At 52.5% G+C, this 18167-nt stretch overlaps 1 protein-coding gene across 4 annotated transcripts in view; it reads right to left on the reverse strand.

Annotated features, from left to right (window-relative positions):
- MTMR4 (myotubularin related protein 4) overlaps positions 1-18093 on the reverse strand; it is a 49863-nt gene extending 31770 nt beyond the window's left edge. Inside the window, exons 1-2 of one of the 4 annotated variants that reach the window (XM_071575036.1) lie at positions 18020-18093; positions 937-1010 (exon numbers count right to left, since the gene is read on the reverse strand). In XM_071575036.1, coding sequence (XP_071431137.1) covers positions 937-939 — 3 coding nt within the window. In that variant the 5' untranslated portion in view covers positions 940-1010; positions 18020-18093. Of the gene's footprint in view, positions 1-936; positions 1011-10600; positions 10622-13371; positions 13579-18019 lie in introns of those variants that run through there. The other 3 variants (XM_071575038.1, XM_071575039.1, XM_071575040.1) reach the window with 3 other exon arrangements.
- Positions 18094-18167: the final 74 nt, after the last annotated feature.

Here is an 18167-nt window from a genome sequence, read left to right on the forward strand (position 1 = left end):
CTGCTTTGGCTGTGGTTCAGATTCTGTTCTACCACATTTTTCTGTGACTAATTCTTGTGAAATTTCTGCTACTTTGGTGGCACCAGAGCTGTTATTAACATGGTGTTAAATCCTTCACGGAGAGGTGACAGAGGAACACAATGAGAAACCCCAGCAGTAAGTTTTGAAGTAAAAAATAAATCAGTAAGCCACAAAAACTGGATGACTATGTCAGTAGTCCAGGGAGACAGAAGGGGGTTCTAGTCTTAATTACTTTTTCCCCCAATATATTACAATAACAGGTTTAGGGGTAAATGTATCAACAGCATTTTGATGACAGTGACAAAAGCTCTCAGTGTTATATTGTTATAAATAATACACAATACTCTCCTTGCTCATTCTTGCATTTCTTCTCATAAATTTAGCAGCAATACAAGATTGGGACACACAGAGAACAAGACCACCCACAGAGGACAGAGGCAGACTGGAATCATGGAATCAATAGAGTTGGCAAAGTCCTCCAAGATCATCAAGTCCAACCATTCCCCCAGCACTGCCAAGGCCACCACTGGCCCAAGTCCCCAAGTGCCACATCCACATGTCTGTTAAACCCCTCCAGGGATGGGGACTCCACCACTGCCTGCACAGCTCATGCCAGGGCTGGACAGCCCTTTCCATGAAGAATTGTTTTCCAACATCCAACCTAAACCTGCCCTGGCCCAGCCTGTGGCCATGTTCTCTTCTCCTGTCCCTGTTCCCTGGAGCAGAGCTCAATCCCCCCTGGTTCCCCTCTCCTGTCAGGGAGTTGTAGAGAGTGAGAAGGTCCCCCCTGAGCCTCCTTTTCTCCAGGCTGAGCCCCCCCAGCTCCCTCAGCTGCTCCTGGTGCTGCAGACCCTTTCCCAGCTCTGTTCCCTTCTCCAGTCCCTCAGTGCCTTTTAGGAAACAGCACACACTCACCATCCTCAGACACCGTCCAGCCCCTCCTGGTTCAGTCGCAGCTCAGTCTCTTCTTGCTTCTCCACAAGTTTCACCTGCAGCAAAGAGGAGACACTCAGGGGATGGAATTACCCACAATTAAACACTGGGACCACGGATGGGCTGTACCTGTCCTGGTGCCACTTGCAGCCCCTCACTGCCCCATCCCTGGAAGTGTCCAAGGCAAGGCTGGGCTGGTGGAAGGTGTCCCTGCCCATGGCAGGGGCTGGGACAGGATGAGCTTTGATGTCCCTTCCAACCCAAACCACTCTGGGCTCTGGGATTCTGTGAAACAGCACAGAAATCTGCACACATGTCCCAGTGAATTTTAAACACAACAGTGGTTTAGGCAGAGCTGTTCAGTGTTGAGGTGTAGCCTGAGGATGGCTCAGAGCTCACCAACCAAACCTGATTTTTGCATGCCAAAGCTTCAGGAACGCTCAAGGTCGTTGGTAAATTTGGCCACCATTAATTTTAACCTCTCTCCTCTTTAGATGAAATACAAAGGCCAAGGAATGTGTAACAGGAACAGCGTCCAAACACCCCACACAACACACCCCAGTGAGAACCCCCTCCCTCCTCCACTGAGGAATTGTGTCAGCTACAGAAGAGCTCCTGAGTACCTGCCCAAGGCTCTCCTTTACTCAGGGATTTCCCTGCCAGCCCAGAAATAGGTGAGGTTTGCCACCCCCACGCCAGAAGGCCAAGGTGAATGCCAGAACCCAGGAGGCATTGCTGGAATGTGACTCTCAGTCTGAGCCTCCAGCACCACTGAGCTCCTGCCCTGCTCCCACCCTGCCTCGGGTTGGAAGCATCATCCTTGGCCTTTCGGCTCATTTCTCATATCCTGCCATGCACTTGACAGGAAAGGACAGGAGAAAGGAATGGAAGGTCAGAAAGGACTCAGATGTTATGCAATATATGGGATACATTTAATTATCTTTACAGGGCCATGGAGCTGCACCGAGGGCTGGAGCCCCCCTGCTCTGGAGCCAGGCTGGGACAGCTGGAGAAGAGGAGGCTCCAGGGAAATCTCAGAGCCCCTTCCAGTGCCTAAAGGGGCTCCAGGAGAGCTGGAGAGGGACTTGGGACAAGGGCCTGGAGTGACAGGACATGAGGGAACAGCTTCCCACTGCCAGAGAGCAGGGTTAGGTGGGATACTGAGAAGGAATTCTTCCCTGTGAGGGTGGGCAGGGCCTGGCACAGGTTGGGCAGAGAAGCTGAGGCTGCCCCATCCCTGGAAGTGCCCAAAGCCAGGTTGGAGAGGGCTTGGAGCAACCTGGGCTGATGGAAGGTGTCTCTGTCCATGGCAGGATGGTCTTTATGGTCCCTCCAACCCAAACCATTCCATGATATCACCTTACACTTAGAAGCAGATCACCAAGTTTCAGGAAACTGAAAAAAACCCAACCCACTATGGGAATCGAATTTCCTAGGAAAACAGAAAAAGCCAAATACTGCACTATCACCTTTCAAACCCAGATCAGCCTGGCTCTTTTCAAACATAAAAGCCTTTTACCCACTATTTAGAATTTGTCTCACATCTCAGACTTCACAGAGAAATGAGCAGCAGCCACCACACCTCTGGGAGAGTCACTTGCCAGCCGGTGACTTTAAAGTGAGGTGAAAAGCACAATTAGCAAGGGAAGTAAAATGTTAAATATGCTTTTTTTCAGGTAATCTGAAGGTATTTGAATCACTGACAACACTGAATGACACACGAGGACTGTTCCTGCAGAGCAGGTATTGATTTATCCAACCATTGCTAATGGTTGCTCAGTTCCTTCCTGGTAGGAGAAGTTGGTAATGGCCAGAAACTGAAACTCTTTGGCTGTGCCGTGTGTGAGGAAGTTCCTCCTCGCTCCCAACCCCCAGCACCTCTGCAAAGCCAGGTGCCCAAGAAAAAGGCAATTCATGGCAGCAGGACTTGGCAGCAGCCTGAGCTCAGCCCACAGGAATGCTGTCACCCCTCCATTCCCAAGGGCTGCCTCCTCCTGTGGAGCAGGGATGAAGCTGAAGGGGCTCCTGAGGATTTATGGGGTGACGAAAGCCAGGAGATACCACCAAAACCCAAGTGCTGCTTGTCCCACCAAGGACTTCCAGCACTACCTGAATTACATCTGGCTCAGGCCACCAGTGTGTACTTGTGCAGTTGCACGTGCTCGTGGCATGGATCTCAAACACATCCCCCTGTTCCAGGGCTGCCCATGCTCCTCCTCCTTTCAAAGGCTGTTGTGTCCTGCTGGCTGCTGGCCCTGCCACTGTGGCTCGCAGCCAAAAGGTCTCCAGCCCTTGGGAAGGAGGTGGCAGCTGCCCAGTGCACCCAGCACTGCTGTCCAGCACCCTCCACAGCCAGGCCAAGAGCCCATTGTCCTCCCCAGCACCCACTGGAGGAGGCACAGGATGGTGCTGGTGGGTGATGCCACCTGCCATGCCCAGGCTGAGGGAAGTAGAGAAAATAACTCACTTCACTTGAGCACTTTTATAGCTTGTAACCTACCCTGAAACTCTCAGTCCGGGAGCCAAACCCTCAGATAATGGTGCTGTGTCAGAGCTGAGAACACTCGTAAACCCCTTAATTTGCTTTCTGTAACCTCCTGCCCATGTGACTCAGCCACACTTCCTTACACAACCACGCCACTGCCTCCAGGGATCTTTGCCCCTCTGGGGAGCAGTGTCTGGAAATCCCTGTCCCAGTTCACTGCAGATGCTGGACGAGCCTGTGCCTGCAGAGCTGGCCCTGTCCTCCTCCAGGCTGCTGAGCCTCAGCCCTGGCCACTGTCACTCACACCAGTGACTGTCCTTTGCCAAAGTGCAGCTCTGGAAACAGCCAGGTCTCCCTCCAGCTGAAATCCAAGCCAAGGTGGGATAGAAACTGGACATGCAGTGGAAATCCCAGCTCTCCACGCAAACAGGAGAATCATTTCCTCTCTCTGCCTCTCCCTATCCCACAGAGGGGCCTGAAAGTCCAGTGCTGTGGATTCACAGGAGTCTCTGAGAAAACATTAAAGTGCTGCCTCCAGCACACCGGGATTAACCACAGCGAGCCGGGCGTAAGGAACATGGAATGGCAAGGAATGGCACTCCCTGCCATCACCTGCTGGCACACCACAGGGAGCAGAGGTGCTGGGGGAGCCAGGGAGGATGCCCATCACACACGGGGATTTCAGACACACACATGGAGCTTTGGAAAGATGGGAGAGGCTGTTACAGCTTCCTGGCTGGATGGGATGGCACAGGAGCCCAGAATATGCTGAGCTGGAAAGGACCCACAAGGATCACAGAGTCCAACCCTCAGCCCTGCACAGGCCCATCCCCAACAGTCACTCCCTGTGCCCCAGAGCATCATCCAAACCCTCCTGGAGCTCTGGCAGTCTTGGGGCTGTGCCCACTGCCCTGGGGAGCCTGGTCAGTGCCCACCACCCTCTGGGGGAAGAACCTTTTGCTGAGATCCAACCCAACCCTGCCCTGACACAGCTCCAGCCATTCCCTCCGGTGCCATGGGTGCCCCAGGCGAGGTGGGGGGCCCCTGGCAGCTCCTCACTTCCTGCTGGGGAACTTGGTTTTAATTGCTCATAAAACTTCAGCAATTGTTTGCAGTTGGAGCAAAACTCTTTGCACTCAGTGCCTGCCCCAGGCAGAGATTTTTGCTTTAATTTCAGTTAAAAATCATAGTTAGTCCTGGTGCACTTAAAGGGGAAAACAAGTCCACTATTGAACAAGGGATGTTAGGAATAAACCAAAACAGGAACCCTTTTGGTCTTATTGTGATCCCAAAGCAAACAGAAACAGTCATCTCAAGCCTCTTGACTAATTAGAGGCTAAAAATATAATTGTCAGACCCCACAGTTACATGCAAAGCAGATTGTATGGGGCGGTCTTTGTTATTTTAAACAAAATTACAGTTCTGAGGGCTGTTTCCAATGAAGGCCACGACCAGCTGCTCTTCAACAACAAAACTCTTTTATTGCTGAATAACCACTAAAAAGAACAGATCAGGCTACCAGAGCTCAGGAATTTCACAGCAATACCAGATGATGGTGACAAGTTGCCAAAGTATTCAGATTTCTCTGGAAGGGATTGTAATTTATGGGTCTAACTAGGGATGAATTCCAACATGCAGAATTATCCATGGATGAAGAGCTGCTGGAAGTGGAGATTAGAGGACCCCACAGACATCTCCACATGAGCTGCTCAACAGGGACAGGCACAAAGTCTACTGCAATAATACGTAGGAGTTAGAGGAGACAAATTGGTGGCACTTCTGTCCCCAGCACTGCTGGGACCACAACTACAACTCCCTCCAGGTGGCCAGAGCTCAGCCAGCATGTTTGGAGCAGGAAGACCAATTCCATCTAGCAATTCAAAATAAAACCAGCTTGGATATGCAGCTTAAACTTCAAAAGCAATAATAAAAAAATAAGACTTCAATATGCTGAAGTATTTATGCAAAGTATCATTGGCTCTGAGCAACTCTGACAAGGATAGCTCTCAATCCAATTACTGGCAGATGAAGTTTCAGAATGGAATAAATTCCATCAAGCTGATGGAAAAAGTTGTCCTTTTTGTTGCTTGGAGTACTTAAAATGGATTAAATAGTTGCTTTTTAGTCCAGGTCTGAAAACACGAATCCCCACAGGCTCTGGGTAAGTGGAGCAGCCTGTGGTACCCTCAGCACATCCCACAGATCCAGCTGCTCTTTGGGAGATCACAGACCTGGGATCCCAGGCCAGTCCCACATTCAAAGCTGTCCCACCTGGAGATGTGGGGAGGGTAAGGGGTTATCCCAGGGGAGGGGGTGCCTGCCATGGCACTGCAGTGCTGAGCTCACAGGCTGGGCCAGGGAGGCACCTGGAGCAGAGACCTGCCAGTCCCCTCCGTGTCAGGGAGGGCTTAGCCTGGGGACACCAGCACAGAGGTGTAATGACAGCTTGGTTTGCAGAAGAGAGAAGAAACAGGGCAGAGGGGGATCCTTCTGGTGCATCCAAGCTGCAGGACCACGTTCCCAGCAGCATTTTGTCTGTCCCATCCTTTCCTCTGCCACGTCTTGCTCAGTCAGGAGTCAGGAGAGATGGATACACAGAGGAGCCAGAACACAATTTATACCACATTTAACATGGAATGAGATGATCTTTAAGGTCCCTTCCAACCCAGGCAGTCTGTGATTCTATGAGATGGTGGTACATGGGCAGACACTGACAGACCCCAGCTTGGAGGGTCCGGCAGTGCCACCCAGATGCCACCAAGCTGTACAGGACAATGAGGGAAGAGAACAGAGCCCAGCCCTTTGCCAGACCCCTAATGAGCACTGCCATCCATCTCTGCCATGACTTTAAGCACAATTAATTTCAGCAGCCTCCCTGCCTGCCAGCTGACTCCACTCCTTACATTAAAGACAGTGAAATCAGAGGTTCAAGGGGAAAGCAGTGACTGCAAAGGAAGCAGAGCCAGAACCACGAGCACCTCCCTTCTCTTCCCAAGGCTGTGGCTCTGCGGTGACAGCCCCGGTGCTGGGGCAGTGGGTGGCACCAGGTGGCAGCAGCACACCGGGGACGCTTCTCTGCCAGGGCAGCCTCTGCCTCCTCCTTCATCTTCCCGAGGAGCTGGCAGGGAACTGGGACTGGCAGAGGCTCTGCCATCACTGCTCTGGTTCGTCTCCCATCCCAGCCAGGGAGAAGCCCAAGGCACCAGCAGAGAGCAGGACAGACCCTTCGTCCATTCCAACACGGGCACAGGGAGGAGCCACGGGCAGAGAGAGCCCCTGCTGCCCCTGTGCCATCCCCACCTCCAGGCCTTTCATCCCAAGCTGGCAGAGAAGGGATTCAAAGCCAAGGCTCCAAGCTGAACTCCACAACCATGGGACTGGCAGAGACAGGAAGCACAGCTTTGGCAAACATTTCCCAAGTTCCCTGTAACTCCAGCCCGTTGTTCTCCAAGCTTTGTTTGCTTTTCTTTTAAAAAGCAGTTGGGACATTTCAAGTCACAATTCAGCCTTTATTCAAGGACAAACAATTGCCTGGTCCCTACCCAAGGCAGTGCAGATGGACCCATCCCAGCTGCAATCCACACTCCTGCCTGCTCCTGGGGGTCCTGCAGCTCCAGAGGGAGGGATGTGTGGGCTCTGGGCTCCCTCTCACCCTGCCCTGGCAGTGCCTCTCTCCTCACCACACACTGATTTTAACTCAGGCTCAGGAAGGAAGCAGCAACAGCTTCAAGGAAACAGTGCCTGCACTGCTGAGGTCACATCCCAAGTCTCCAGGCTGGAAAAGTACTGTCTAAACTGGTCTCTGTGCAAACACTCAGATCTTGTTATGCATGAGGAGAATTCACCTTTTAATTCCCATCAGCTTGGGGAGTCTCTGACAGCCGTGGCTTTCTTTGAAAAGCAATCTTTGTGACTGCAGAAAAACCTGAAATATGTGACCCAAATGCACCAGAAGGCTCGGAAATCTTTCCACCTCTCCCCCTCTTCACCCCACAGGAGCATTTCCCAGCTAAGCTCAGGGCTCTCTGGACCATCCAGCTGCAACATCCTTGCACTCAACATGTGTGTATTTTAAAATAATTTCAACCCAACAGCAGCAACACAACCTTAGTCCTGTTGTTTTTCTAAATATAACTATTATTCTTTGATACAGGTGTATAAACATACCCATCTGGTATTACTTTAGGAGTCCTAAGGCTTTAGAGGCATCTGCCTGCAGGCAGAGGATGGAATGGATGGGGGAATTACAGCCTTTGGTAAAGGCAGCTGGACACCTTTGACATCCAAACTGGTACCTGCCTGCAAGGATCTGGATCCCCACTGGGACAGACAGTCAACAGAAACAGTGTCTGAAAGAACCAAATATTGCTGTTATTCCAGGTGATCACATGCCCTGCAATGGCCCAGCAACAGCACTGAGGTTCCCAGCCCTGGGACAGCTGCAATTCCAGCACAGCAAGAACCTCTAAAACAGAATGAGGATCACCTGCTCAGGGTTTCTACCATCAAGCTACAGAAGACCACTAGGGGAGAGGGAAACCCTTGAGAGCTGCTAATAACAAACTAAGAGCTCACTTTGGGTTAAATGTCCAACCTGAGCACAGTCAGAGCTGTTGGCTCCCATGGAAACTCCAGATTTGTGGGCAGCACCTCAGGATGGTTCATTGTGTCACTGGACACTCTCCTTCCCTCTGCCACTGTGGAGAGGAGCCCTCTCAGGGCTTTGTGCTCCCACTGCTGCTCTTCCCAACCAGGCATGAACCTGGAAACTTCCTGTCATGAGGCTTTTCTGTGTGTAGTATCCCTCTCACTACCTCACCTGGCCTCAAACAATTCTGTTTCACCCAAAGTTGGTTCAAGAAGGTTAAACTGGATCCTCTGCTCTTTAATTTCCAGGTATCTGGAGCCTTCAAGAATGCTTGGCACTTTAGCAGTGGAAAATCCCATGGAGGGACTGCCTTGCACACTGACCTGCTTTCATTAATAACTTCACCCCAAAGGATGTGGGCAGGTCAGCAAGTTCAGCTGAGCTTAAATGCTCCCATCCCTGCTCTGCACCATGAGCTTAACTGCTTCTAAAAACAGCACTGGCCATGCTGGTCACTGCAAAGGCACCTCAGAAAGGGAAATCCCCAGCCAATCGATGCAAGGGAAGGGAAGGCAATTTGATATATATAGAGCAAGTGCCCAGCTTATCTAGCAGCAAGAGCTGCTCAAACTCACACGTGCTGTCCCTTCCTGCTGCCAGCTTCCTCCAGGACTGGGGATGAAGGAGCCACATGCTGAGCTCAGTACTGAAAGGAGCCTGAAGGATTTATACTCATCTGCTGCAATCACAGGCTAGGAACAGAGCCTGGGATTTATTACAGTTATTAAAGGGAAGAAGACTCATTAGGGATAAAATTCCTGCCTCTAAAAGGTTTAGGACAAAACTGAAGTGCATTAGACTGACTCACCTAAGACAAATCTCAGGAAGCAATAGGATTTTTATCAGCTTTGCCCAAAGAGGAGGCAGTTCCCTTCCTCTCATCAGTGCATCACTGACAGGAATAGATGGAACTGCATGGCTGCTGAAACCAGTGGCACCTCTATCAGCAATTCCAGGTGAATCCAGGTTTTCCCCAGTGCAGTGTTCCCACTCCAACTCACACTGAGCCACACAGGCCAGCACTGGGAGCTTCAGCCCCAGACAACAGGCCCTGTGGGAAACTGGAGCCACAGCACTCAGCGAGGCACCATCCCACTTCCCAGCTTCTGCCTCTCCACTCTCAGCCCTTTGCTGTGGAATTTTGGGGGCTGGGAGGAAGCAGCAGCACAGGGGCAGTGGGATCCCACCCTCTGGGCTGCTGCTCCCCAGGGAGTTCCAGCAGAGGAACCACCACTCGCTGTGGCTTCAGTTTGGGCTGTGTCGTCATGAGTAAAACACGCTGCAAATGGGACTTCCTCTGCCACAGACCTATTGAACCTTTTTGGAGAAGTCTAAGGAACTTCCTCTTGTATTTCAATAGAAGACAAGCTCACAGGAAGAACAGTTCCTCTCATACTTCTGGGAATTCCTCTAGTAAAAACACCTATTGAAGAAGGAATGATGCAGTAGTGCAAAGAGAAAGGGAGGGAGAGGTGGGGGTCACTTTTCACCAAGACTATGGTTTATTATAAAACAAAACTGAGTCCACTTTACAGCACAAACCCACTTGTACTTCCTCTTTTGCCTCATTAAGCAACAGCAACGAAAGCTCTGTACAGTTTCCTAATGAGCCAGATCTGCACAAAACCTCTGCATTCGAGAGTTTCATATTAAAAAAAGACAATCTCCTTTCGCTCTCCTTGCTGAACAAAACAGGCTCTGTTTAGGATCATCTTGTCCAGCATCCAAAGGTCCTTGGCCACCTGTTATCCTTTGGAAATGCACACATGAGGCAGCAGAGAGGGATCCATCTGCCCACTGGCACCCCGGGAAGGGTGGCACTCCCTGAAGAGTCTGAATGGATTGACTTACAATTTACAGAAAGGAGAAAGAGCAAAGAACAGGGTAGGTAAGACATGACCTCGTGCCAGCCCAAGAAGTGCAAAGGACAGCAGGGAGGGGTATGAGCAGCTTGCTGGCACATCCCAGCCCTGGCATCCACTCCCCCATGGATCTGCATCCAGCCTGTGCTGGCTCCCTGCCGGTAACGTGGCATTCCCTCCAGCAGCTGCCTGCAATACATCTCCAGACTGCCCTATGATGAGCACAGTACCTTGGATACTGGCAGCTACTGGCTCTCCTAGGGCATGGTCAGGGCTGTGAGTCAGCCACGGGCACAAGAAAGGACGTGACCAATCCTTCAGGCCACAGCAGGCCTGTTCATTCAGTTCTGATCATTTATTATCTCACAGTCCTGCAGAGGTTTCCCTGCAGGCCCCACTCCCCACTAAGTTCATCAAATCTCAGCCTGAGGTAGCTCCATTAATTATCCCTTCCTGCACCAAGACTCATCCCTCACCCTCAGCAAGCAGCAAAGCTCCTCTCCAACACAGCCCCACCTGCTCCCAACCAGCTGTGGGACACAACATCACCCAGGAGCAGAGTCAACATCCTCACTGAGTGTTCACAGCAAAAACTGTGCCCAGGTCAGCCCTCTGAAATGCTGCCCCCGCAATCCCACCCTGTGTTCTCACCAGGCACGGCAGATGCCCACTCCAAGGATCCCAACCGCCAGGCTGAGGAGCAGGAATGGAGCTGGCCCAGCAAAGCTGCTGCAGCAAGAGCTTTGCTGGAGGGCTGTTCCCACCACGGGCAGAGGAGCTGCTGACACTGCCCTGCGATGGTGCAACCTGGCAAAGCCGCAGGGAACGTCTGGGACTCGCTCTTGGGTCCCCTCGGGGATTTCTGCACCAACCACCAACCCCTGGGAGTGTCCCAGCACAGCCCCTTTTCCCTTCCCACAGCACTGCCAATGAACACAGGCCCCATTCTTGCCATTATGTGCCCTTTAGGAATGACAGTGATGCACCACAGGTTCAAAACCCCCTGGAAAACAGGGACTTCACAGCACAAACAAGCACTTCTCCTTGGAAATCAAGGGGTTTTCTCTTCCCACAGCAGCTCTATCCACACCCAAGAGCTCAGTGCACATCAATAACAGACATTCACAGCCCAATGTAAAGTCACCTGCAGGAGTTAAGAGGTGCCAAGGCTTGAGCAGGGCAGCAGTGTGGGAGCTGGAGGGGAAACAGGAAGGATATGCAGCCCTGAGTTCTCCTGGGGATGAGCAAACTCCCTAAATCTAGAAATAAAAGTATTTTATAAAGGCATTATGCCCTGAGAGCTGTAGTACCAACTGAGCCCGGCAGGGTCAGAGCTGGCACCACTACCAAAATTCCTGGTTATCCACCAGCTCAGCCAGGCTACAATTGCTCTGTGAAGAGCTGACCCCAGCTCTTGTCCCTCTCCCTGGACACCGTGTTGTTCCCTCTTCCTGCAAAAGGGAAAGGGGCAGCAGGCAGAGCCCCTGGCACTTTGTGGAAACCAGGTTCAGACAGAGATGCTTCCCTGCTGCAAACAAAATGAGATTTCTCACTGCCCAGACTCCCTCTTGCTGTATCCACATCCTCTGGCTGGGACTGCACACACATCCATGGTCTCTGGATATCACCTGGCAGGCAGAAACAAAAGGCACTGGGAGCTTTACCTTCCTAGAGAAGACACCTCTTGTAAAGGGGTGCACATGAAAAACACAAGCCAGGAGCTCCCTGACAGAGAAATACTCAGTGCTGGCACTTTCTAGAAGCAGCAGATCTTCCCTCCACTCCAGACAGGTGATGAACAACCCTGTGCAGGTGAGAGAGACATTTGCAGAGGACTGAGAAGAACCAGGCACATTGTTTAGGAGCACAAAGGATCCAAATATACAGAAGGAAAAGCTGATACCCCCGAAAGAGGAGCCAGAGTTAATCCCTCTGCAGGGCTCCCAGCCATCCCTCTGTCCCCTGGGACTGGAGGGGAATGGCTGCCCTGGAGCACGGCAGGCAGGGGCACACATTCATCATACCAGAACTCAGCAGCAGCTCCCCAAGTCACGAGGACCTCAGCTTTTAAAAAATAAAGCAGCATTGAACTTTAGCATCAAAGGAAATAAATCCCACATAGAGAGGACATAAAAGTCTCAGGCTGTGAGAAACCCTGGAGCCACACTGGAGAGGGAATGTGGGGTTTACAAGGGCCCAGACCTACCCAAGGGTACAGGAAAACTGACAAGAGGACTCCAAAACATGAGCTGTTCAGCACAGCCAGAGGGAAAATTTAACACTCCAGGGACTGCACAGCACACACAGCACCCTCAGTGGTACAAACAGCATCTTGAAAAAGAATCTCTGGTGCTTCCAGAGGAGCTCACCAAACCCCACTCTGCTGTGCATCTTTCCCACCAGCCCCCCCAAACACATCACAGCTGTATTTCCCCCATCCAAACCCAGCCCTGACACACACAGGCTGCTTCACTCCACAGCCAACTTCAGCCTTGTGCCTGAAGAGACTCATTTCCACTGCCCCAAGACTGACCTCCAGGGCAGCACAGGCTTGCTGGCCCCTGCCAAGATACCATGGGCTTGCTCCAAAGTTTTCAGCAAGAACAGAACATTTTAGCCTTTGGAAAATTCAGTCTGCTGTTGGGGAAGGAAGGCAGAAGTGCCTTTAGCACGGGGGCAGCCCTGACCTAGGGGAGGCAGGAAGCGTGGGCAGTGTGGCTGGAAAGCAGAAGGGAGAACAAGCCCAAATGGTGCTGACTGGGGTGAGAAGCAACAACTCTGGGGCTCCTCACATCCTGCTGAAGCTACACCTGGGCACCCCGGGTCACGAGGAGCCACTGGGTGAGGATGGTGCCAGGTGGTGCTGGCAGCCAAGGTGCTGCAGGAGGCACGGGCATGCCCCGGGCTCTGGGCTGGCAGCCAGCCAGGCTCACCCCAGGCACCCTCAGCAAAATGTTCTCCAAACTGGGTGTAGGTGCCTCATAAACGAGGCACTGAACGGGACAGCGGCTCCTCCAGTTCCCATTAAACAGTGAGGCAGATTCCACCTGGCTCTGCCCCACTGGTGGCACTGAGTGCTACGTGCCAGTCACGCTCCTGCAATAAAGTGACTTCCGCCGAGTACTCTGAAAGATTTTTTTTAAAATTTATTGTGAATCCAGGCAGCACAGCATAAACAACAGAGGCAACTGGATACATTTATGCTGGATTGCCACAAGGCACTCCTCCACTCAGGGAAAGCTGGCTACTTCAACAAGTTTCCAGAATAAAACAAAGCAACAAAAGCCTCTGAAGCTTCCAGAAGGAACAATGCAAACTGCAGCCCTCGCTCGGAGCGGCTTCACCAGGGACCAGCAGGGAAAGGCTGCCAGAGTCGAAGCAACTGAGCTGACTGGAGAGGAGAAATGCTTTGAGGTCCTTACCATAAAGCTGTCACTCACCAGCAGTGCCATGTCCAAGCACGTCCTGCCAGAGAGAACAATTCCACAGCTCCATTTTGCAGTGAAGAACTGGTCAAGTTGGAAAAGGCACAACAACTCCGTTGCCCAGTCAGGGCTGCTCAGACAGCATGAAATGGCAGAAAGTTGAGCTCCACAGAGCACCCTGCTGCAATTCTGGGCTTAAGTTCAGCCACAAGACTTTGCCCCCAAGCAGATAAGTTGTCAGTGGTGATAAGTTGTCAGTACCTCTGTCCCTGCTGCCAGCACGGGCTTCTCCAAAGCGGGGAGGAGCTGAGAGTGGTCAGCAGCCTCAGCTGAAGTCACCAGATTTGGCTCTTGTTCAGTCTCAGACAGAGGTAGCCAATATACCACCTACACTTTGCCATCAGAACATTCCCATCCACCTTTCCAGCAAACCTCATTCCCAAGGGGGAGGTGAATCTCAATCCCATCACCATCCTTCCCATCTCCACGCTGGGACCAGACCCACCCTCTTGCAAAGGGCAGTGTGGTGTTTCTGACCCCCAAGAAAACAAACGTTGGCAAAAGCAAAACCCACGGCTGGGTCAGCTGATCCTTCTGAGAATGCAGGGACTGAGATCAGCTGTGTCAAACACACTGCTGAGCAAACCCCCCAACTAGAAGATAAGCTGTGGGATCCACGAGGAAGGTGGGTCAGTAATGCTCTCCATCAGAGACTGAAGGGAATAAAGAGCCCACAAATGCTCACAACATGAAAGGAAACCTCTGAGGTCAGACACTTGATACATGTTGAAACAGAATACACTGACACACAACTCTCCTCTCCTGGGATAGGCCCTGGGCAGGCTTTTCCCTGTTGAAGAAGAAATTTAAGGGCATCTCAAGTGAGACAGAGCACAGTCAATAAGTGACAACAAGTCCTTACTGTTGCTAAGAGCAGGAACTGCCTGTTTAGTTTTGCTGGTGCTCTGTCCCACTGAAGTTTTCCCTGCTGGGAAAGGCAGATGCTGTTCCCAAGCCCACCACACACAGATCTCTGCAGAATGATGCTGCAAAACAAATCCCAGGCAAAACTATTCCCACAATTCAATCCTCTCCTGGGAAGGGGCTCCTCCAGCTCTGAGATAAACCCAGGAATGTCAGGGCAAACGGAGGCTCCACATCAGCCCTCAGCATGAGGAAGGCACCAACAAAGCTGTCCTGGGGAGCTGTGACCCAAAGAGTCCCCACAGAGCCTAAACCTCCACGTGTCAGACCCTCTCAGCAGCACAAGACTGGCCAGACCAGAGATAAACGAAGGAAAGTTGGAGGGAAAGAGATGGCAGGGAAGGGAAAGGGGGGTGAGGTGCAACTCAAAGAGGACTCCAAGAGCTCAGGCTTTGAGACAACAGCTCCTCAGCACCAGCACAGGCTCTCTGGCAGGAGAACAGGCTGATTTCCAGCAGGGTTCAGCCACTGAGCATGTTTTAGTTTCATTTCAGCTCCCATTCCCAGTGAAAAGAGCCAATTCCCCTGCACAGGCAGGGAAGCAGGCGCTGTTCCAGCACACCCAGCACCACAGTGTGTGCATTGCTGCTGCCAGAGCCTTCCAATCCATCCCAACCTCTGAGGCTCTGCCTGCAAAGCTGAGGCCCATCAGTCTCCTTCCAAGCAGAAATTCCCCATCCCCCATGGAAAGCATCCCCATTCCCTTGGATCTGGCTCCGGGCTGGAGGTGCCGATGTGGCTGCAGGGGACAGGAACCAAACCCCCCTGGAAAGCAGGGTCTGAGCAGGCATTTGCTATTTATAAGCTAATCATCTGATCCCTCCGAAGGGAAATCCTATCCCGTGGGGCTGTTGGGAGCACACGGAGCTGCAGGAGTGCCGGGAGGAACAGAAGGGAAGCAATTACATGGGCAGGGAGTGACCAGACAAAATTCCTCCCCGCTCGGTGACATCCTCCAGGAGAACAGGCAGGGATTACAGGCAGGGATTAATCTGTTACGCTAATTTGCTAAGAGCAAAGTAATTTTTTAAACAGCTCTCGACTCCATTCATCATTATCTAAACAGGGCCCTGATCTAGTTCTGCAAAGAGCAGTAAGAGTGTCACGCCAAGAGCCTGCTGGAAATCCAGAAACACGTGGGGAACTGGCTGGCTGGAGCTGCCTTGGAAGGTGATGAGAAAGGTCTGAGCTCTCAGAATTGCTTGTTATCTATTAATTCCTGGGGGAACGTGCCTGTCCTGGGAAGCTGAGTGAGATGTGCAAGTGCACAGCACTGATTTTGTTTCTCCTGCTCACATTTCTCCCTCCTGAAAATAATCAGGGTTAGATGACACTGCTGGATTTTGCTGTGAAACGATGCTCAGTCATCTCCAACACCACTGCACACACTCTGCAACCCAAGGAACAACCTCAGTTCTCTCCAACCTCCTTTTCCTCCACTTCCCAAACTACTACTGAGAACAACACTCTCCCTCCACTGACAGCAGCTTCTAAAAACAGAGGACAGAGAACAGGAGTGGAAATAGCTCTGTGTCAAGCAGCACAGACTAAACCCTGTCTCTTGGAGGAAAAGGCCCAATTCCTGGAGCAATCAGGGTGCACAAGAGCCATCCAGGCCTGGTCCCACCTCCAGGTGAGCAAAGCTCAGTGAGATATAAAGATCAGGGTAAGGAAAGGCTGCTCACATCATTCCCTGCACTCCCACCGGGGCAAGAGAGACTCTGAGAAGCCTTATATAAACAAAAACCAAAAGCAGGCCAGGGCATATTTGGCAGATGGAGACCACAACAAAAGCTGGCACAGCATCCTTCTCCAAAGCAAGACTATCCCTAAAGCTTCCCTTGATTTGGGTTTTTGTGTGTTTGTTTGTTTCCTTTTACATTGTTGCAGCCCCATCTGACCGGTCAGTGACTGTTGTTGAGACAGAAGGGCTGGAAGGACCTGCCACAAACTCCACAGCAATGACACCTCTGAGGAGTTGTCCCTGCTCAGGCTCTCCCAGCAAAATTAAATAACTGTCACAGCCAGATAAAGATTCCTGCTAATGCAGCAAAGGGGAACCAGGATGTTCCTAGAAATTAATAAGTGAAACTTTCAAATTTATTTCCCAGTTTACTCACATATCCATCTTTCAGCAAACTCCTTGAAAGGCATCAGGGCCACCTTACAGACCCCCAAGCAGAGCAGACCCCAGAACTCCCAGGGCTGCCAGCCCGGCTGCTTTTATTATAAAAAGGAAAACATGGAGACTCCTTGGAAAAGTTGACAGCCAATGCAAAGTCATCCCTGACTGAGGGAAACCTGTTCTCATGCTTGAAACTCTATCACTTAAACCCACACATTTTGGTTTCTGTGCACACAAACCCCCCCAGCCAGGCTGAATTCCCAGTGTCCAGCCTCTGTCCTCCACAACACACTGGCCAGATCTTCCCTCAAATTCCTGCGAGTTCTCAGCACCACATGGCAGCTTTTCTCACCTTTAATCCCACCTCAGACAACATCTCTCAACTCTGCCCAGTTTCCCACCAGCTCTGAACCAACAAAGGCACCAAATGTGGGTGCAGGAGTGTTTGCATCTGTGTGGGATGTGATGCTCCCCCTGCTCCTCACCAGTGAGGGTTCAAAGCCCACCCCCAGCCCACCTTTCTGTGTTCAACACATCCATAAACTCAGGCAAACATTCCTGCTTCCTAGGACAGATCCCACTCCTCCCTTCTCTGTTTCTCTGTTCCCATTACAGACCCTTCCACAATAGTTTGTTTTCTCTGGTAAAACACGTGTGGCCTCCCCAAAATCCAGTGCCAAACTAACCAGACCAGTGTGTCAGCTCCTCATTTCCCATTTTCCACTCAGCAATCCAAGTTTCTCATGCACATCCTCAGCTTTTAGCTGCAAACTTCCTTCAGGTCATCACCAAAATCACCAGCAGGATCCCGATGACACTGTTAACATACTGGCCCCAATAATGCTCCAGGAACCCCCAATTTAACACGGATTATTTTGAGTTCATCCCCCTTCAGTTAATTCAGCAGGAAAACGCAAACGCGCCGTATCAGATGCTTTGGGGAAGCCAATATTTACAACACATCGTTAGATGCGGGGGTTCTAAACAGACCTGCAACACCAGCAAACTACAGCAGCCACCCCGCAGCTCCGAACCGCACAGACCCAGCTGGCTCCAGAAACCCAGCTCGGCGGGTCCTGCCGGGGGGAACCGGGCAAACCCCGCGGGGTGCGAACCAGAACGGGCTCCGTGCCGCTATCCCGGCGGCACAAGAACCTCCCGCCCGCCAGGCGCATCCCGGCGGGGAGAGAAGGAAGGGAAGGGGAGGCGAGCCGGGCCCGCGGGCTCTGCCCGGCAAAGGGCCCAGGCCCCGAGCGCCGCAGGGCCGGAGAGGGCAGGGCAGAGCCGGCCTGAGCCCCGTTCTGACCGCGAACACGCTTCCGGGCCGGCCGGTGCAGCCCGGCCCCGGGGCCGCCTCAGCGCTGCCGCCGCCGGGCGGTGCCGCCCCTCACGGCCAGGCCGCGGGGAGGCCGCGCTGCCCGGGCGGCGGGGAGGAGGAGGGGCAGGAGGAGCAGCGGCGGTGCCCGGGGGCGGCGGGAGCGGGGCGGGGGTCCCTCTGCGGGCGGGTCCCCCCCCATCGCTGCCCCCCGGTCTCACCTGTCCCGGCGGGGCCCGCCCGGCTCCGGCCGCGCCGCTCCCGCCTCTGCCGCGTGCGCCTCCCGCCCGGCCCCCCCACCGACGGCGCGCGCGCCGCGGCCAATCAACGCCCGGCACCGCCGGCGCCGCGGGCCAATCAGAGCAGAGA

Source organism: Pithys albifrons, chromosome 21 (genome assembly GCF_047495875.1).
Source record: "Pithys albifrons albifrons isolate INPA30051 chromosome 21, PitAlb_v1, whole genome shotgun sequence".
NCBI classification, from domain to species: Eukaryota; Metazoa; Chordata; class Aves; order Passeriformes; family Thamnophilidae; genus Pithys; species Pithys albifrons.